The following is a 22,241-nucleotide window of genomic DNA, read 5'->3' as shown; positions in this document are numbered from 1 at the left end:
AACAGCTTAAAAGAAAGTGGTGAGTGTAATTCATTTTCACGTACTATGTCACTTATGTCCAAAAATTTTCTATCTCTTCCGTCTTTACTTAATCGAATCGTTCATTTGAATGTTTCAGAAAATAACGACGCAGAAGGTGACATCGGAGCAGCGAGGGAATCCTGCGTAGCTGACATTCCGAGCAGCCTGAGAGGAGGAGGAGGCCTAGGATAGGCATCGGGCATCGGCGTACCAACACTTCTGGTAAGTGTTACTTTTTATTTTTTCTACAGATATTATAGAATCCCTTTTTTCGTTTATCCTTATTCAGTTGCTACATTAAACCGTGTTTCGAAATATAAATTAGTAAAAAGAAATCATTTGAAAAATTTGATTCAAGTTGATTCTAACGTAAAGACCTTTTTCGAAAAAGTAATTTAAAAGAATATTAATCTAAATAACGAATAAGATGTTCGATGCGCGTGACAATTATTTCATCGATTCGATAATTTTTATGTTACAGAAAATATCAACGCGGGAAGGAGCATCAGCTTCGCATCGAGGGAACACGAGAGACATCCCAAGCAACCTGAGAGGAGGTGGAGGCCTGGGAGAGGCATCAGGCGCCGGCGGAACAACATGCGGTAAATATAATTGGTTTATACATATTGTGTCTTTCGCGGAAAGTTTAACCAATCGGTTTTTCAATCGAATAGTAAAGTTAGTCAGAGAATAGAAATTAAAAAAGTTTTATTTTTAAAATTCTATTTAAAATTCTTGTGATCAATAAATAGAGTATACTTTCAAGAAATTAAACGTGATTTCTTTTATTAAATTTATTTAACAAATTAAAATATAGAATTCCGTGTTTTACGTTCGGTAATTATTTTCGGTATTTCAATCGAAATACACTGTCTCTTTTCTTCCCTGCTCTAATCTGAATTATATGTTTGATTGTTACAGAATCATCGTAGCGACATTGCAGATACAGCTCCGCTGCTGCGCATCGGGGTCGGTGAGTTTTAGTGTAGGGATGTGTGGGGAAATAGGCGTAGGTTGGGGCTAAACAGGGACAAAAGTTTTCTTTGATATATCATTTTTATATATAAATTTTCTTGTCTTATATAATATCAATCAATTATGATACAGGAATTTTTTTCCAGAAGAGAATTTTTTTTCATCGTTTTTGCGCGAGCTCTGTACGTCATTACCGCCATTTTATGACGCCGCCTGAATTTTGACACGCAATTCTTTCAGATCCTATCGCGCGTATATTTCCGAGAGAACTAGAACAGAAGAGAAAAGGCAAACGCGATGCAAATTCGTAATAAGTTGCGCATATTATAGACTTTTGTACTCGACTGTATATGACGGTAGCCTTGAGACGACTCTCTTTGGTCGCTCGCGCAAAAAAACCAACGATTTGAAAGTAAAAGTAAAGACTTATCGCGCGTAATCTCAATCATTCCGTTAAGAACTTCGAATCGATTTCGGGTCTCATTTCGCCGGAACCTTTCGCGATAAAGAAAACCGCGGCATTTCCGAGACACACCCTCGGAAGTGCGCGCGCTCGCGCGCGTTATTACTCGCGACAAATTAATATCTACGCCTCGTTTTCGGCGACCAATTAAGAAGCCGAGGCGAGAAATTGCGAAATTAAGTAAACGAATAATTAAAGCGATTACGTTGGGAAATGTTTTGGGCTCGAGTCGCAGCCACGGGGAGAGGGATCGCTTCCGCTTGATTCCGCAATCAAAATTCTCGCGTTCGCTCCATTTCGTCGTTGCGCCGGTTGTGCGTCGATCTTCCCCGTCCGTTGGTCCGTTGGTGCCGCGGCGATTGATTCCGGATTGAACGAGCGAGCGGCGGCTTGCGGCGTAGCGGCGCGGCGGCGTTCAGCGCCTCGGCGTAGAGCGGCGCCCGCTGATTGGCCGGTGGCGCGTGCGCGCCGGCCGGCCGACCAATCGCGGCGGCCGTCGCCCGCGGGGCGCAGCGGTGCGCGATAACCACACAGGCACAGTTCCCAGTTCCCAGGCGCCCGTCTGACACGCGTTATGTGCTCGATGCCCAGGATTTTCGTCGCAGCTGGCCGGATGACAACGACGTAACATCATGGCGGATAACGACAAGAAGCCGATGTCACGTTTAATGAAACTCGCCAACAAGTTTAACTGCTTCTACCTGTCAGGTAAGCGTACGCGACGGGTCGCGCCGCCGCCGCCACGTATCGTCCCCGACGACGCGTCTCCCGGCCGCGTGATCGATAGGTACGACGCGGCAGCCGACGTACGCGCGGACCGCCGAGAATATCGATCTTCGCGTCGTGTATGTATTTACCGTTCGCGTTTCGGAGCAAAAATAATGGGGAGGAGAGAAGAGGAAGAGAAAAAAAAGACGAGAATCCCGACCGCGTATCGCGATCGCGGGCGCGATTATCGACGCGCCTCCGCCGCGTCCCCGTCGCCTCGTCAACGGCGGTCGCGATTCCCGAATAACCGCCGCAAAATCACCTTCCGCTTTTTTTCTGACAACAGATACGCCTAACGCTTGTTTTGAATGCGCTCGTTTAGGGAGATCGTCGCATATCGCGGAAACTTTGACACGTAGCTTAATTCCGAGAGAAATGCGACTGCCTGGCTAAGTTTACGTTTAGAATCCCTGCGTAAAATATGTAAATTTATTGCGTCGGATGCATGCGTCGCTCCGTTTTCCAAACAACTTTTCAATGGTATTTAAATAAATTTTTTGCCATAAATATTCGTTTTTGATGATGCATATAGAACAAAATTATGATACTTGTATAAATTATGAAAGAATTCATTTATTCCTTAGGCTTACATGCAGGAGAATGCAGGGCTTTTGTTGTCGATGGACAGCAAGTTGGACTTGTACGTCCAGATGTGATGAAAGAGATATTGAATCACCCTCAAGTGAGTTTGTCATATAATCTTTTCATTAATATAAGTTAAAACGTGTATATTCAATGCAAAACATCAATTTTCAAGGTGTTTCAAGTACATCCCGAATATGTGCAATTAAATCCAGCCTTTCGGGATTACACTGAAAGAAGTGCGCGGGTCGATGAAGTGTTGAGGGAATGGATGGCTAGTGGAAAATTTGTGACATTACGAGGCTGGAGAGAGGAATGTCATGAAGTGCGTGCACAATTTAATACACAACCGTTGTTTAAGATGGATCGCTCGGCTACATGTGGGTATCAAAGAAAATGAAGATAAATTACATAAAATTAATTACGGTACATTATATGTGCATTTTGATATGGCAGGTTTATTTGGAATTCGGAAATACGGAGTGGATATAAACGGCTATGTAATGGACCCTGTCAAAGGCTTGTCAATATGGTTACAAAAGCGTAGTCCGGATAAACAGACATGGCCGTCATACTGGGATAGCATGGTGAGCGGTGGATTGAGTGTTGGTTACGGTATAAATGAAACCGCGATAAAAGAGGCCGGCGAGGAAGCTGGCATTCCGAACCATCTTATTGCCAAACTTAAGAGCGCCGGCTGCGTATCGTTCTTCTTCGAAAGTGAGAGGGGTCTGTTTCCCAACACGGAATTTGTATATGATCTTGAACTGCCGCCCGACTTTGTACCAAACAATAGCGACGGAGAAGTGGAGACCTTCGAATTACTCCCCGTTAGTGAATGCTTAGAGAGGATACTTTCCCCACATTTCAAAACCACTTCTGTACCAGTTGCCCTTGACTTCTTAATTAGACATGGATACATTACAGCAGAGAATGGTAAGATGTGATTGGTTCGCTCTAAAAATTGTCGAAGAAGGTACCGTGCGATACTTATTTGTCCGTTTGCTTTTGTTGCAGAGCCTAACTTTATACAGATTGTGGAGTTACTCCATGTACCTCTGCAGACTATGTACAATCATCGACACAAAGCTAGTAATAGAATGGCTAATGGCGAAGCGATCGGAGCTTTAGAAAAAGTTTAAGTTTTGTTAGGCTCTTAATTTATACTGTGCTAATGGCTATGAATTGAATGAAATGAATGAGGTTCCTTTTCTGTTTCTTTATTGGACAAGTATTGAGAAATATTACACAGAGTTGTACACATGTAAGACGCAAAGAATTTTTTTATAATTTATAAAAATCATAATTTATAAAGAGACCTATGAATTCACACATAAAACATATACTTATCGAGTTGGCCATATTTCTGCATTCATTTTAAGACTGTTTTAATTTTTCATATCTTGTATTAACAACGAAAAAGAAAAACTCAGTACGCTTTATTAACTGCATCAATAATAACATGAGAATTTTATAACATTTTTCGCTTATCTATACAAGTTTGTGTGTTTCTTAAAAAAGTAACTACAAATTTTTACAAATCTTTTGTATGACGGAGCAAAATGCTAACTAGTGATATCATTTGATTCGACAAAATTTTAAGGATAATTTCTTCCATCTACATCTTTCATTTTTTCTATAAGAAGATAAGTTTTACAAATAATGCTGTATTGAGATATTTTTTCAGCTTAACCTGCCATTATTTAGCACAATAAAGTCGTATACCAATTACATTATTATCGTGCTTGTCAACTGAACAGATACATTGTAATAAAAGCAAATGATGATTAAATGAAATTGACTTACGGTATACATTGCAGTCGGAACAAAATTCCAGTATTGTGAACACAGCATTCCAGAGAATAATTTTGTCGATAATATTGCGTTTAAGGACTGAAAGATTTTTTTAAATAATTATAATTAATACCTTTACATATATATTAAAACTTGCAGCACGTAGCTTGGTATTATCAATGCGAGACAGTCTGCATAACACTAAGATCACATTTACAGTATTATAAGAATGAATATACCATGTACTTTTTTAGTAAGGCAAAAAAATTACAGTCTGATCATGTGCTGACTTTGTTCAATTGAATTTTATCATCAAACTCTTAATCACTTAGCATCTTTCTTTAAGAGTGATTTTTTAAAGAAGGCTTGAAGACATTTATATTATTTATCTTAAGCATATGCTAATATTTTATAAATTTAATTAAACGTTAAGTACTTCCACATATAAAAGTTTAAATACTATTTATATTAAATATACTATTTAATATAAATACTATTAATACATCAGTGACTGTACAAGTGAGAAGCACAAAAGCTTAATTATTGTAATAATACATCTTTAATCTTAATGGATAATATTTTAAACAGATTATATTTTTATTTCAAATAAGATTAATATTAATATAAATAATTACATTGTATTACGTTCTCATTGATATTCGGAGATAAATAGATAATGTTTCGATATTATTACATACGAGTATATTATATTTTAGCTGTATATAATATTTATTTATGATTTTCATCTCGACTTTTACAATGGAAGTTTATCAAGTTGTATATTGCATTAATACTATATTATATCGCTTTATATCGAATTGCGAAGATCATCATTAACTATCTGTTATTAACGCCGTTCATGTGATATATTTTACATCGTGTTTTTAAAAATTGTTATATATACCTCGTAAAAAAGAGCATACATACTTATTCATATAATTAATCTGTTAATATTCGTGTTAAATTCATTATTACAAAAATCGCACTACGCGTATGAGTGTGAAATCCAATATCATGTATTTGTTATAAAAATATCGGTTATGGTAAAATATATATTAATCTCATAATAAATTATCGCATTTCTGCACAAGAATGACAACGCGAACGTTTGTACCACATGCCAAAAACTGAAGATTCACAAAGATCTGATTCAGGAAATATCGGTTTCGAACATTTGAAACTTTTGTAAGGTATAAAATATTCTGTAGAATAACTAAAGTAGTATAATTAAATCTTTTCAAGTATAATTTTTCGTAATATCTCTTGCATATGCCGATGAATTGACATTGCGATAATTATAGAATTGTTAGTTTAACAGGTTTTTGCAGTCAAGTCCTATAAGAACTAACCGAACTGCGTGTAGTAGATTTCATAAGTTTAATACTTTTGTAATGACGATAATGTAACAATATACTAGTCACGCTCATCTTTATCACTCTTTTTCTCTTGTAACATTAATCTGGTCATCAGACACAATGTTTGTGATACATTTACCTTAAGTAAGATTTTGTTTCCTACTATGATTCAGTTTTGTGATAGGGATGGATAGGACTGGTTATATGTTTATTGCATGAATAAAATAGTATTACATTACATGGCCGTACACGCTGATCTATTACTTAATTACGATGCAGTAATGAGGAATTGTGCATTTAAGGAAATGTTTACACTCTGATTAACAATGACATTAATTTAACTACAGATTGTTATGTCAAGAGATCTTGCAAGATTTGTATTGTTTTGCATACGTGGACTACTATTATAACTATGAGTGATTATTGTATGCGATCACATAATATAATTAGCTTGTGCATTCTTAGCTTTTGTACTCTTCGTTGCAGCCTAAGTATGTATCGATTATAAGAAAGAGCATAAAGAAACTTGCGAGCCGCCTATTTTTCGCTAATTAATGTGATTAAATTAACACGCTACGCGGTTCGCGATCTGATCAGACAGTTTCGCCGTTTGAATTATCGCATAAAAAAGTAAAGCTTCTTCACAATATACACGATCGATTAATGGTAAAACGTTTTAAAAAATGTAGATTGCAAAATCTTCTAAAGTAATATATTTTAAACATTTTTGTAAAATTTCAATTTTTTATTAGATTTTTAAAATTTTGATAATTTTAAATTTTATTTTAAAGAATAATAATAATTTTAAAGAGAATTTTAAATTTTATTTTAAAGAATAAAACGATTTAAAGAAATTAATAATTATATCGACGTTTTCCTAAATATATAACTTTTGTGTACATTTTTTAAATAATCTTCTTTTCATGGCCGTCTGAAAAGAGAAAAGCATAATAAAAAAGACGTGATAAATTTTTATATCCTTCGAGAAAAATGATGAGTGGATAAAAACATTTACCTATTCGTTATGTCGCGCAAATTTTAATATTCTGAAAGATGATATACCGACATGCATATACTTATATATGATATTATTATTCTGATGCAAACAAATAATTTTTTTAGCATAAAAGAGATTTTTATTTTGAGGTAAAATATAATAATTTATTGCACATTTTCGGGAGAGAATAGTAAACTGCATATGAGGTTTTAACAAACTCCGACTGTTTTTATTCCATGTTCGTTGTTATTCCATGCTCCCGTATTTTGCAGGCAGAAGTTGTATAAAGATGCGGATTGTTATGCTCAATCTGTTTAACGTTAGTAAAAATCTTGACGATAATATCGATTGCATCGAAGATGTAGCTAAAAATGTAAGAAGTGTGTAGTTCTAGAATCAGATGATTGTACTTACATAAACAATGAGAAATATTTGGACTGGCTTTTTATTACATGTGATTCTTGTCGCTTATTGTTGCTACATTAATTTTATTATTCTGACATGCAAATCCGGCTGTTATTTTACTTAATCAAGATGATTTCTGACCGTGAGCGAAAGTGAGGATACATTGCAATACATATATTTTGCTATTCACTATGTTTAACTGACGATGGTATAACGTAACCACATGTATCGACAACACGTGTGATAATAAAATAATATGTAATTGGAACTGATGACAAACATAGTGTTCTAAACATCGCGTGCTCTTTTCAATCGTGTTGCTTGATGAATTTTGTGATGAGATATTCTCCGTGTATGTGATATAATTTTCAAATCTCATCCAATTTAATTATTCGTGTACTTAATTTAATCACATTTATTTAAAATTATGGTTAAAAGCGAATGAGACTCATTCTCGGGAACGATGTAAACTGTGATCTATCATAGTAATCGATTGTTTCTGCTATTTAAGGATCCGGATATAAACAAATATGCGCCAGATATTCGCTAACAATTTCGTGCTTAATAAAAATAAACGAGCGCAAGACGCCTGGTGGACGGTATCTTTAACGTTCCTGAGCTTTTACTCGACGAGTAACCAAATTGACCCCATAAATAGTTTCCTTGAGCCATAATTTGAGCAGCAAAACAATTTCGATTGATACGTTTATTCGAACTGTGCTTCTTGTTCCCGTAAACTCAATTTCAATCTACAATCTGTTCTATATTAGTTCGCGCGAATGCTGTCATTCATAATTTAGAAATTTAGATAATTAAGTTTGCTTTGTTCGCTTTGTTGATTCGAAGTAACATCTAAATAATTTCCATATGCTTTTCTACGAATTTCATTCGACTTGACAGTTTCGCTTTCGTCATTAAAAATATGAACAATTTTTACGAGATATTTCAGTTTTTCTTATTAACAATTTTCCTTTTCGTTAAAATGCTTTATTAAATAAGTTAGTATCTTGAGATCTTTGCATATAAAATGCTGTAAGACGAGTATATTTAATATGTATACTCGATATTATGTCTAAAATAATTTTTGTTACATGAGCATATCCATATCGTAAATAATTTATTTTAGACGATCTATAATTTGCATCAGATTTCAGGATTGGATGTTAATTATAATTTTATATATACATAGTGTAATTTTATTACGTATCTGTATAATCTAATTAACTTCTAACATATATTTTATATATGTATGTGTATATTCTGACTGTTCAAATGTTTTATTACATAAAATTAATTTTGTTCCAACTTACAATTATCTGAAATGGATTTAGTAAAAGAACTTGTTTTGACAAACTATACTTCAGAAATACAAATCCATTTCTAAAAAAGACATGTTAAATCCATTTCTAACTAGTAAATAATAAGATCTTGTTTTTCACGTGAAATTTAATAGAATTTTAATTTTCAAGATATTTAATGTGAAAATTAAAGAAATTATGAAGAAATATGATATTTCGAAAAATATTTGAGAAGGAATTTATCTCATCTTTTAATAAGAAATATCACTCTGTTCGCGAAACGTGCGAATAAAGGTTGTATCTGTGTGAAGGCTTAATTCACAAGATGACGAACACGTTACACATTTCTTAGATTACGCATATGTTTGTTATCGCTACTATCATCATAACAATGGTTACGATAACGGTTTTCGTGTTATTCGGCAAATAAGCGGAAAGCGAAATCGTGGATACGAAAAAAATGGGGCGATCGTCTTCGATACTTGAGAGGCACACATGTGATCGTGGACCATACGGCTGTCGCATCGTAAATCAACGGGTCAACGGGGTTTGTTACGTTTCTTCTGAGATTTATTTTGGTATTATCAATAACCTTGCGATGATAGCCTCGGCGTTCGCACCCTTTCGCGATTCTCTTCTACGTGCCTGTTTACACGATTCACGTGCCGTGTATCTTAATTTTACGATCGGGAGGATTAATCTTTGTCAGCGAGACTTCGACGATTTGTTACTCGATCACAGCCAACATTCCTTTAGTTTAAACGCAATCCTGGCGCAATACCACGATATTTTCTTGCATACTATAGTTGCAAACACCGAGAAACAATACTTTATGTAGGTAAAGGATAATTATTAACATTAACTTACATTCTGTGGATTACCATGATTAGGAGATATTACAGAGTGAAGTGCTGAGCCGCATTATAATAAAATAAATAATTAGAAAATACAATACAATTATACATTAAAATTACAAGGATTTAGAAGTTTTTATATATCTGCAACACATTATATATAGATAGGAGTTTTTTTATATACTTATAAATATCTTCTATAATATATCTATAAAAATAATAATAATGAGATATATAAGTTGTGATGTCAATGACTGAGTATATACTGATGTATAAAATTGCATTCCGTGTAATATTAAGTTTTTATTGTATTGAATAATTTGCAACCATAGTGTAATCAATTTATACACTTGATAAAATTCTTTAATAATACGTTTAATTATAAGTGCACGCAAATCTTAAAATAATTGTCGCAAATTTCAAGATAATCGCATCGATCGTCGGGCATCGGCGATCTGCGGAGGCATCGCGCGCATATTCGGCCTAAATCTATACCGAGAATACCATGAGATTTCGCGCATATGCTAACAGATGCATCTCGTTTGTCGGATAGCCGCAAAACGGATGCAACGCAGAATGGGATGCATGGAGCGCGAATAACGGCGGGGGAGTGACTGCTTGCATGGTGACGCTCGACCCGTTTAAAAAAGATCATCTTCCTTGCGTCTCTTGCTGAGCGTTGCTGAAGCGATGAACGCGAGAGAGAAAGAGCCATTTCGAAGTTACGAGTACACGAGAAAACGTTATTTTTCTCATGCTTCTTTCAGTAACGTTCCCTTAACAGCGGACTGGTGATTAAAAGCGGCGCTCTTTCGCATCTGGCTACATTTTGCGCGAAACACGGATTCACATTACGCATGTGTCGCAAAATAGCTTGATAACATATGTTTTATACTGAATTTGCCATAAAATTATTCACATATGTATATTGCATATATCAATCGTATACGATAATATTTCTTACCGAATTTTGAAATAAACTGTTCAAAGTTTCAGTTGGTAAAACATTCTATCTTCATTTCTGCAATAATTAAATTTTTGATATTAACTACTTTGACAATTAAATCAGTAGTAGATTATAATTCGCTGAAAATTAACAAATAAAGGTCAAGGTATCATTGCCATTTATATTTTAAAAACCTAGTTCGATTAAAGTTCCAATTTTAACATTAATTAACTTTATAATACGATTTTGAATAATATTTTATTCGAGATCACTGATTGCTGATTAAAGATATAAATTATATGTCCAATTAAGTTAAAAGCTTATGTCATAGCAAATAATGCCAAAAGTACTCCGTATCAATAATAGACTATCGATCGGAGTCACGTGAACTTCTTACATGTATTTTTCAATGTTAAATACGTTTAAGATTTTAAGCGTCCCATAACTATAAGCGGACTCGATAGACTGACACAATTCAGATAGGAGACAAGTTATATATGTCGCATACATAAAAAGTTGCGTGTTTAAGCAAGATGATGATTGTATCTGTCAAAAATTGCGCTGGTTTACATATGTATCATTTATTCGCATATTATATTTTATCTTTCTGGTGTAATTGCTGTAAATTCAGTCGAAAACTGCTTGACAAACAGCGTTATGCGATTAAGCTTCGATTTACTGACTTCGCAATTATGTTCATTTCAGATACCACTCAGCTAAAAATAAAATATCGATGTTCTCTCTCTATATCGGTAATAGACCGACAATACATACGATTCCGATATGGTATCGAAGTATCGCAAGCATCCCTAAGTAGCGGAAAGCGCGGGCGTGAAAAACGTGCAGCCGTGATCTTCGCCCGCGAGACGACCGCCTCCTAAGCGATCCCCCCGCCGTCCAACGGCGGCTACAGCGGCGGGGAGCAACTTTGACCACGGTGAAAACGAGGAGAGAATCCCGGGGGACGTTGGACCAAGGGAGACGCATATCCACCGCGTGCGGCGGTGGGGATCAAAGGAGGAAGAGAAAGGGAGAGAGGGAGAGAGATGACCGGTGGGAGAGAACTCCGATAGAGCGAGACGGCGGATCAAAGAATCCGGAGAGAGGGAGAGAACGTGCCGATCTGCTGAGCGGTGGGAGAGACCGCGAGATCGCGCGTCGGCAAAATACAGGCAGAGGGAGGAAGAGAGAATGAGAGACGGTGCGAGAGGGAGCGAGTGGGAAGAGGGGGAAAGACGAACTCTCCTCCCGGTGGAGAGAGAATCCAACGTGGAGAAAGAGGAAGTCGGGCCGCGAGCGCGGGACGAGGAGAACGAGTGGCGAGAGAGAAAGAGCCGGACCCGGCGCCAGAGAGGAGAGGGAAAACCACGGGGGCTTTTGAAAAAGTTTTATCTTGTCGGTGAGCTCGGCCTCTCAGACGCTACCGAACGCCGGTACGGTGTTGTTGGCCACGGCGTGGTCGCGGGCCTCCTCGGCGACGAGTTGCTGGCAAAGAGAGCGAACGGAGAGAAGGAAAGGAAAAAAAAAGAGCGAGAGAAAGAGAGAAAATCCCGGTCGTGCGCCCGCGATTTCCGGTCCCAGTCGGTCCTCCCGTCGCATCGTCAACTTCCGTCCATCTCGTCCGCCCGCGCGCCCCGCGGACGTTCGCGCGCGAGAAGCCGCGAGGACCGCCGAAGAGAAGGCTCTCCGACGAAGCGTCATCCGCAGGACAAGAGGGCAAATTCCTCCCGCGTGTCCTTGGAGGAATTATTCTTTCTTCGCCCGTCTCGCCATGTACCGTCGCTGAGGTGTCCCGCAGTACCCGATCAAGAAAGAGAGAGAGAGAGAGAGAGAAAGAGAGGGGGACGGACGGCGATAGGTAGGAAGAGACGAAAAGAGAGAGAAAGAGGGTCAGTCAGGAAGAGGGCGAAGAGGTCGAGAAGTGACTCCTTGCCGGTCGCGACAGACGGCCAGCGGCGAGATGAAGAACCGTGTGTTGCTAAAGAGTGCGTTGCTCCTCCTGCTGATCGCGGCGGACGGCCTGGTGACAGCATCCGAGGTAAGTTTTTGACGTAAGCCGATCTTGGGGGGCCGGGATCTCGTGGTCCCCGATCCGAAATTATATACTGGTATTCCCGGCAGAATTCCACCTCGGGGCGGACGGTGCTCCGTAAACGCATTTAGGAGCACGTTGCTCCGAAACGCATCTCGGTTCGATTCTATGTTGTCTACTTGTAATACTACCGAGCGACGAGACTGAACATATGAGACATTTAATTGACATTACGTGTCTGTTTAATCGACAGGAAATAATACTGGGAATGTAACTTATCACTGATAAACTTTAAAATGGCGCTGTCGCGAGAGAAAGCTTATACTATATAGCGTTGCTAATATTTTGCCTATAATCGCGTACTTATATACATACGGAAATATTTCTTCTTAAAACTATTCGCAATTAAGATCAATTAAAATTTAAAAATATATATCCCTAGGTTTTGCTATCGCGCGGTAATATTCGCGAATTTATCAGCTGAAGCATTTCGGAAACTCCCTGCGCGACACACGGGCGATTAGATAGCCCGTGTGGTTCAATCACCGCGATTATACCTGTTATGTGTCTCACTTACATTTGCTGATAAAGATCGACGCATACTTCGCGGCGAAGGCACGCTTATCGTTCTCGTAAATCGTCGCGATAGATTCGTACCTACACGTGGAGAGTGCGACGTTACAAATAATCTCTTACTTCTTTTTAGAAATATCAAAGATATTCTCCCCTCTTTGAATTGTATATCGTGATCCTGACATGTTCTTCCGTTCTTTATACAATTTTGTGCAATAGAACGTTTGCATATGATTCGAACAAGGCAGCTTCTCATTGTGCGCTCCAGCTGTGCCGCGCTTTTGACGATTGAAAAGTTGACATAAAAACCAATCCAAGTAAAGCGACGACTGAGAAAAATCGATTAATTATTCAAACGTATCGTTTACACCAACGCTGGCGCCAAGTTCATTTAGTCGCCAGCTGTATTGATACAGCTATTATGGTTCTAATATCCGGAATTTATTATGTATCAAACTTCTGCTGCTTAATTTTCACGACGCGATACCTGAAATTTTCCAATTTTCGGAATAACGATCGGTTATAATGCTCCATAGCTGTTAAAATGTAATGAACATAGTGAAATAAATAATGAGTTGCAGGAATAATTATAGCAATTTATTAAATAATAATCGTAAACATCATATAGTGATACGAAACTTTCTATCGCTTAAATCGATTCTGTAGAATAGCATTTTAAATAAAAATAAATTAGACCTCCTTCTCAATCGAATTATCTGTAATAAGTTCAATAATTCTTGACGTTTTATACTCTTTCCGTTCCTTTTTAAAAAAATAAAATGGAAGATGCGCCGACTCGCGGCGTCGCACAAAGAAATCCTTCAATTTAACAACGATCAACAGGTACGGGAAAAGAGGACCGGCGGAAATATGCCGTTGGATCGTCGAATACTCGTCTGAGCTCAGAAAATACGGATCGAATTGTTATGCGTAACGCCGCCGGACTTGTTCGACAACCCGGCAGCGAGACGCTCCGGGATAATTCGCGCGAATCGATTATATTCCGATCACACCTCCAACTCCGTAGAAGCGGATACGAGCACGAGTCGAACTCGTGCCGCGGCGAACTCCGATCGTTTCTGAAACCCGCCAATTCAGTGAAATATCATTCCGCGAGGCACGGATTTCCGCCGAAACGACACTTCGCCGGCGTGGCCTGATATGACGATCCTTTTTCATCAGCTTCTTCGCTACGTCGGTGGTGCGTTCTTTATTTATGCGTTTGTAACAGTGCGTGAACGATTTTTTCAATCCTGAGTCAAAGTCTTGCTAAAAGGAGATCGTTTTATTGTCGAAGAATTTCATCTTTTATCTTTGTGAGACACCTTACGTGCTGTTTCTTAAATTCAATGGAAAATGCGGTCTCTCAATAAAAAAGACTTTGTATAGATATATGCTTGTCTGAATAATCCATAAAGATATCTTACCTATTTCAAAAGAATGCGGGCAATCAAAACGACTCATTATAGATATCTCGTTCTGGAAAGCAAGAGGTTCTTCGCATAATTTTATATAATCCATTTTATAAAGGATATTCAATATTTTTTCGTATAAACACTCAGATGTGAATATATTATATACAATTTCTGAAAGGCTTTGTATTTATCTTTTTCACCAATATATTCAGATCAAAACTGAGTTATATATAGAATAATGAGGCTGACGTATTCTAAAATATATAAATTTAAAAAACTCTTAACAATTTCGGATAGTATGGAAATATTACAGAGGTATCTAACGTTGCTGCGAAGAAGAGTATTTATTAAAAATAAAAGTATAATTAATCTTATATATAAAACGAATCATATTGCGCTGATTAAATATCGAATAAAATGTCGTTTGATATCAAATTGCATAATATAATCTAAATTAAGCACTTTTCCAAAACGCGATGAAAACTTCACGAGATGATTGCGTTATCGAATCGCCGAAGTGATAATTTTGGAAGAAAAGTAGAATTTTTGGCGACAATTTTGGATTGACACGATTAAATAATAACTGAGCGAACAGTATTACGATCGTAGCAAGATCAATCGGGGCAAGTGCATCACTGTCACGACTAAAATGCATCGTCGAAAGCCGTTTTGTCGCGATAACTTGACAATGATGCGTTATCTGCCATTGCGAGTATTGAATATCGCGATACTGGCAAGATACCAGCGGTCAGGGCAAAATAGCGATACATTCGAACGAATTGCGAATATTTCGAGCGACACTCTCATTCGAGACGTACGGCGACATGCATGTGTCTTTTCTGCGACGTGTGCTATTCAAAGCAGCGTGGTAAATGGCTCTATTTGAGGCGCGCAACGCTGCGCTACAGCGTTCTTGTTACATCCGAGCGAGCAGCGATGCACGTGCTCGATAGTACAAGCTAATCGTTCTTTGGATAGAGATGTTTAAATTCGATGGTGAGTATCGATGCCTCTGCTCATATCTCTATAAGACGTGGTGATTGACGTGGTGAGCATCGATATCACTTTGGAGAACCGCAGCGAATTTATTTAAGTGCGCTTCTGTTAATTTGCAGATAATAGCGCAGTTCATAAGAATTTCGGGCGTATAAGAAAGATTTGATCTTTCAATTTAAATTTTTGGAATCCGATTATTGCGAATAAACGCTTTGTTCTCATTTGTTCTTACAATCTAATTTGGTGTAATGAACTAAAACCGACTTTTCTTTTAGAATTGGAATCCATCAGTTATTCTTGACATAGTTAAAGTAGATCGTGTTAATTCTGAAACTTAATTGTGTTTATTTGACATTAATTCAGTAAAGTGTATCTTTTTCAATTGAGAGAGCAAATCTGGCAGCTATATGAAGATTTAGTTCCGTGCATTTTTCGTGGCGACGGGGAAATTTTTTAGGGACGATATATCGTTCTGACCCACGAGACGACACTGACTCGATGAATCGAGTCGGCGGATATTGAATTAAAATAGTTATTCTCGGAACGGCACGTTCGCCACGGTTCGTCGGTGGCTTGATTAATTTCGAATCGTTCCTCGATCTGGAGTCGAATTATCATTTCACGGCGCTTGCAGGTATTTGCATACATAGACGATCATTTTGCAAACCGGCGTCCTGACAACGAGTCGCAGTCGGATATATTATAAGTCGTAGTCGGCGCGAGGGTGAGCGCAATTATAGATCGAGGTGCAAACTCATCTATCTCTCTTTCTCTCTCGATTTTCGAAGAAGAAAGGTTTATTGAAAAATGTCATTATCTGGAGTATAGTTTTATGAAATGATTGACAACTAATGTTTGAATTTTAAATATAAATTGCCGTGTTTGATATAATATTGAATCTCTTTTACAGTTTTTATACTTATAAAGAGATAATATTGATAATTGCCTAAAAATATTATTGTTCACGTTACTTTGTCATGCTCGATTTATCAATACACGTATAGAGTGACGCCCTTGGCATAGATTCGCCTTATCACCAAAGCTGTCGATTACGTCCCGTGAAGCTATAGATGTCACATCGTATTTGCGCTATATTATAATACATCTGTAATATTGTTGTAAAAGTAATATTTTAAATTGGTTTGACAAGCTACGACAAGCAATTTTATTGCATTTTAGCCTTTTATCTTTATCACATAAATGATAAAATGTAAGAGTAATCTGATAATATAATTATACGCAGAATTGAAATATGTGAGATTTTTTATCTGTATGAGTGCTTGCTATTGACCTAGTTGTTAAATTCGTACATATAAATTGTCTAAAAAAATCGCAAATTTATATGATAAATAATGACACGATATATATTTCATCAATTAAAATATGAACCATAGTGAATTATTTCCATGTCAATTTCAAAGATAATTAAAACTTAACGATTTAAGAAAGCGTAGGCATTCAGAGTAGGCGTTTAAAATAATACAGCCGAGAGTGACATTGTTAATTAACTCGTATATATCGATAGCCGTAGCTGACACCGGACCAAGTGTCGTGGAAGTTTTCCGAATGCAAGTCGTAAAGTTCTTATTGCGGAATTGCGACATATGTACGGAGAGAAAGCCAAATCCCAACACTCGTCCGACGACTTCTGAATATCGTTAAAACGGAGGTCGAAACCTACAGTTTAATTCGTCATTTTAAATCTTACTTGACCGTAATCTCGGATGTCCCGACATTCTTTATCGTCTTAGGTCCTATATATAATATGCCTTGTGACAATGCACTTTAAAATACCGGCGTGCAAGATAAAATTAAGCGGACACTAATACGCAATAAAATAATGAATTTCTCACTTTATTCAACGTATCCGTTTTACACAAGTGCAAATGCTTTTATATAATATTTGTTAAAAATTAAATTGTTAAAACAGTTTGTTCTTATATTTATACATGTCAAAATATTTCGCGAAATCAGAAAGATTCGACTTCGCATTTATTTCAGAGGAATAGAATCGCCACGATTTCTCGAATGCTCTCAAATATTATCCTTCCGTAAAGATGACAATGTACGTGCGGGAGAAAAAGTCGCGATCCTTCCGTTATTGCACCTCTTTTTCTCAGCCGTACCCCTGCCGCGCTATCCCTGACCGTTCCGGCTTGAATTGCGAGGGATTCGCACGGGCGAAGGGTCTGAAAGATTTGTATCTTATGAAAAATATGGTAATGCACGTGTATGTGGCGTGGCGGTGCCCGTTCGATATGGTACTGTTGCTCTATACCAATGATGCTCGACCGAGAGTATCCCAGAGGATTCACATTAAATATTATAGATCCACTACAATTTAAATTTAAGTAATATATATACTTTTTCACGAGTAAATAGGAAAGTTTCATTTATTATTAAGCAAAATCTTTAGAGTCTTTAATGCTTCGCAAAATAATAATTGTACACTACACAGATCTCGTTAACTTGTTTGGCGCAATTGCGCTGCCGCCGTACATAACTTCTACTCATGCCATATGCGACTTTTTACGAAGACTGACAAAACATATTAGAGGAAAATCGGGGATCCTCCGAGTTTCTGCGCATGCAATTTCGGTACGGTACGAGTAATTTGAAAAGTTTACGTTACCTACACCCACGAAAGATAGTCATTTATCCTTGCGGGGTTTCATTGGGTAGGGAAGAATTTAAAACTCGCCGTTACAGCGCTTCCACAAGCTTGAGCCATACGGAGGCAAAAAGTGTAGCTTCGATGAGATTTTAACCGTTAAACGAACAAAGAGCATATAATTAGGATAATTATTACACGGAAGTAATTCGTTATGCGATGGCATCGGTTAAGTGACATTTGTTTTGTTTGTTTGTTTGTTTGTTTGATATTTAATGTTATTAATTGCGTTTTATAGTGTCTGACGGAAATAACGATGATGCATGGGAAGCGATTATTGAGTATAAGTTGCTTTTGGATAAAAAATGCGAATTAGATGTAATTTCTTCGAACCTTTAATTTCGAGAATTTTATATCCATACAATTTCCATATCGCTTATAATTAGTATATTTATGATTAGAGCAAGAGAACTACCTTTTATATTTTTGTAATACGCTCGATATACACACAGTAATGACAGGTTTCGCCGCAGCTATAATTTACCTGTGTAACATATAATTTCCTTGTAAAGTAATGTGTAATGTAGTAAAGTACATAAGCATTGCTAGAGAGAAGAATCGAACCAAAACTGTAATTTTTAACAAGATATTAAAATGATTATTTGCGTTGTGACATAAACATGACATGATTTATCTTTAAATTATTAGAATTACAAATAATATTATAAAAAATTCGGAAAGAGTGATATTTAAAGACATTTTTTAAAGTCAGCTTGCATTTCTATTTTCTACATGTTGAGAAAAAATTGAGAGAAAATGCGCTATGAATACTGAAAACAATAAGTACACTACTAGCATTGATATATTATTTTGCTTCGTAAAAATGACAAAACGATGAGTGACACGCGTAAATCTTAGATAACCGTACCTGCACAAAAAGCGATATAGAATGAGCTGTTTAAAGAGTTTAACCGCTCGAAAATTGAGTATCGGATGATGTCTTTAATGCCGCAAGTGCCACTTATAAAAGAGCCTCATAAATTTCACTGGTTGACCCTAATGAAGTCATACGGATATTTCAGACGATTCCCACAGGAACGTGCATGCATTTTGAGGACTTAATTGATTGTCGCGTCGAATTAACCCAAATTTAAAAGGAGGAGTTTAAATTTAAAGGACTCATAAATTAATTTCGGTATAATAATTGAACTCGCTCTGTCCATACGATCCCTTTTTATACGGATTTATTTGTGAGTTTCTAAAGTAAAAAATTATCGTAATCTCTCTCTCATCACGCAATGTCTTGTAAACATAATATAAACATAGTGCGATATGCAAGAACGAGAAATAAATCGAAGTGGCTAAAATTAATCATTTTCAAATATCGCACAATATAAAATTTATAATAGCTAATTATTTTACATTATTATTATTTTACACGATATTACATAATTATCACTTTTTAAATAATAATATTATAATTAGCGCACCATAAGTACTCATGATTTACGCGTACAATCGTCGCAACCATAATTTTAGTCAATGGGCGTGTCAATTAAATCTGGACGACACGCGACGCGATCCATCGTGAGATCTTTCGCCTCGACTGCGGCATTAAAAGAATCGAGAGCCGGTATCTGGTCTTACGTAAACCATCAGGGTCATCGAAAAGTCGGGATGCATGTGAGGAAGTGAGAGAAAAAAGAAAACGATCACAAGAAAGCTATAATGCAAACGGATGGGACGAAGAGGGACCTTCGTTCAAGAGGCGTATGCGATATAAATCGCTTACCTAACTGTGCGAAGTCCGTTCGCAACGGCGGTCTCACAATCAGTCCTTCTTCCACGTCATTTCGCGTCCAGGATTTAATTAATTATTTCAGGCGGGCGGCAACCCTATCTTAGCATTCCCGATAATGTTGTGAAACTTTATCCCGTTAGAATGCGATTGTTCGGCTGACAATTTGTCCAATTAATATTTATCTCTATTGTTATTACATATTAGCATATTACCGATACATTTTATTATCGTTTTACAGTACTGTAATTATTAAAAATATAATAATTATAACTTGCTACTTATAATAGGATTCTCCAGAGAATACGCTCTGAACTATCGCTTTTTTAATGAAATTTATTTGATTGATCTGATCGGAGATAAATTAGAAACGTCAGCGCGATGTTTTATAGAGCGCCTAGTAAAATGCTGTGACTAATCTATATACCCGTCTCATTTAAACTCGATTTTTTTTTTGGTCAAAAGTTTAACTGGAAGCTATCGCATCGATTTGATATTCATCTGTGTGATTAAGCGTCTAATTAATTATTTCCCCGTGCAAAAACCGACTACAGATTATTCGGTAATTGGACAGCTAACATATTATTGGAAATACATAACGCATTCTAATTTCTTCATTAATACACGGACGGATTGCGACTCTTCGATGCGATATATTCTCGCATGTACGGTCGTTGCTATCACTCGCGTCTCATACTAGCCGTTTAGAATTCTCGAAAGACCGTCGAGAGAAGTCGATTGCAAGTACTTCTAGTCCTCGAACGGCGCGGGTACTTGAGAACTGACGACGAGTGAAACCTTAAATACCGTATTGCCAGGAGGGATCTACTTTTTACCACGCCGAGAGACTCGTGAGCGATTATTTATAAGCTCGCGTAGCCGCGCGCTGAAAAGATATTTACGTTACTTATGCAGTCCACCACTGGCAATTATCGACGGACATCGTCCCGTCTCTCCTTCTTCCGTACAATTGAATGATATCGTTCCACGTAGCAGTTAATGAACAGCGACGCGATAAATATACATCGCGAGATCACGTATATTTATAATCGCTCGAAGATTGCACGAGCGTTTTTTACACATTTTTAAAATAATGTAATTTTAATGACTTTTTAATGCATATTAATGATATGTCTATCTAAGTTCGTGAATCTGCAGAACACGTACATCTTAATAAATACAAAATCGATTTCCTGGGAAGAACTTGAACGAGCTTTTAATTACGAAGTTAGTTAATAATGGAAGTTAAAGTACTGTAATAAAATATGAAAATCTCAGACGCGGTCTTAGGTAACAAGATCTTATTATTGGGTTGATTTCAATTACTTCAATTTATAATTAATAACTATATATCTTGTATTTAAATAGCGATAACGATATCAAGTAGAAACTGCGAATAATTCATAGTAATGTTAAACGTATAGATACCTATGTCGTATCACTCTGCGCGATCGTCAAACCTGTTTGTACGGTGTGCGTGAGTTAATGGGTTAATCTCAGCAACCTGAACCTTCGATATTTATCATCGCGATTGTATCGCGCGCGCGGGCAATAAACGCCGCTTCCTATATTCCGCGCTTATTCCGGCGCTTTCTGAGAAGAGGCAGGAGTTGGTGCATGCACGCGTGGCGGCTTACTCATTGCGGACAATTAAGTGTCTGGGCGGAATAACGAAGGCAAAGTCTCGCCATCGCGTCTTTCTCGCGTCTACGGAAGAGGCCGTAAATAGATATGGACAAGTGGAGGAGGCCCTCGAGGAGACGCGCATAAACATCTACTTAGGTCTACGAGGATGCGTGTCTTTAATTGAAGTCGGGGAACAATTAACCCGTGCGCTTTTTGTATACTCGCCGCGGGATTAACGGCGCCCAAGAAGCACATCGCGCTGTCTTATATATTTTATATTCTGACCCACATTTTAACTACTGATGACAAATGCCACGCGAGAGATAATTTCGAGTTCGAAGATGATTTTCTTTTAATGCAACATTCCTCGAGGTATTATCTTATGAATTTATCTTCTAACTGATTTTAAACCGTATAAATGTCGAATTAATATTCATTATATATACATATAAAAGAATTAATATTTGAACGATTTAAATTCACATATTAATGTCCAACCTCAAGTATCGAATTAATTACATTACATTTATGACTTACAATATTAAATTGAGCCAAACTAACGGTCAATTAATGTTCAAAAAAAGCTGATGGAAGTCATTTAAGCTTTCTCAGTTACATTTAACTTCAATAAGACATTTCCATGACAGAAATTTGAATATGATATTAAAATGAATCGATGCCGCGATTGGTTATTATAATAGGGATAAAAAGCTACATATAACATTCTCAAAA

The 22,241-nt window shown here is 37.1% G+C and overlaps 2 protein-coding genes across 14 annotated transcripts in view; both read left to right on the top strand.

The window, feature by feature from the left end:
• The first annotated feature begins 1,993 nt into the window (after nucleotides 1-1,993).
• Nucleotides 1,994-7,386, top strand: LOC139787178 (uncharacterized). Its single transcript, XM_071726275.1, has 5 exons — nucleotides 1,994-2,167; nucleotides 2,812-2,909; nucleotides 2,985-3,189; nucleotides 3,266-3,745; nucleotides 3,827-7,386. Exons 1-5 carry the CDS (start codon nucleotides 2,092-2,094, stop codon nucleotides 3,949-3,951), a joined length of 984 nt encoding a protein of 327 aa, XP_071582376.1. The 5' UTR covers nucleotides 1,994-2,091; the 3' UTR covers nucleotides 3,952-7,386.
• Nucleotides 7,387-11,727: 4,341 nt separating this feature from the next.
• The window catches only part of Trol (terribly reduced optic lobes), a 154,346-nt gene continuing 143,832 nt past the window's right edge, over nucleotides 11,728-22,241 (top strand). For 3 of the 13 annotated variants that reach the window (XM_071726196.1, XM_071726201.1, XM_071726191.1), the window contains exon 1: nucleotides 11,728-12,496. In XM_071726196.1, the coding sequence (XP_071582297.1) occupies nucleotides 12,419-12,496 (78 nt within the window). In that variant the 5' untranslated portion in view covers nucleotides 11,728-12,418. The remainder of the gene's footprint in view (nucleotides 12,497-22,241) is intronic. The other 10 variants (XM_071726216.1, XM_071726213.1, XM_071726207.1 and 7 more) reach the window with 5 other exon arrangements.

This window comes from Temnothorax nylanderi, unplaced genomic scaffold (assembly GCF_030848795.1).
Source record: "Temnothorax nylanderi isolate EJ_2023f unplaced genomic scaffold, tnyl_v1.0 TNYL_tig0009_pilon, whole genome shotgun sequence".
Lineage (NCBI taxonomy): Eukaryota > Metazoa > Arthropoda > Insecta > Hymenoptera > Formicidae > Temnothorax > Temnothorax nylanderi.
The sequence above is the reverse complement of the archived record's forward strand: the minus strand, read 5'-3'. Positions and strand labels throughout refer to the sequence as shown.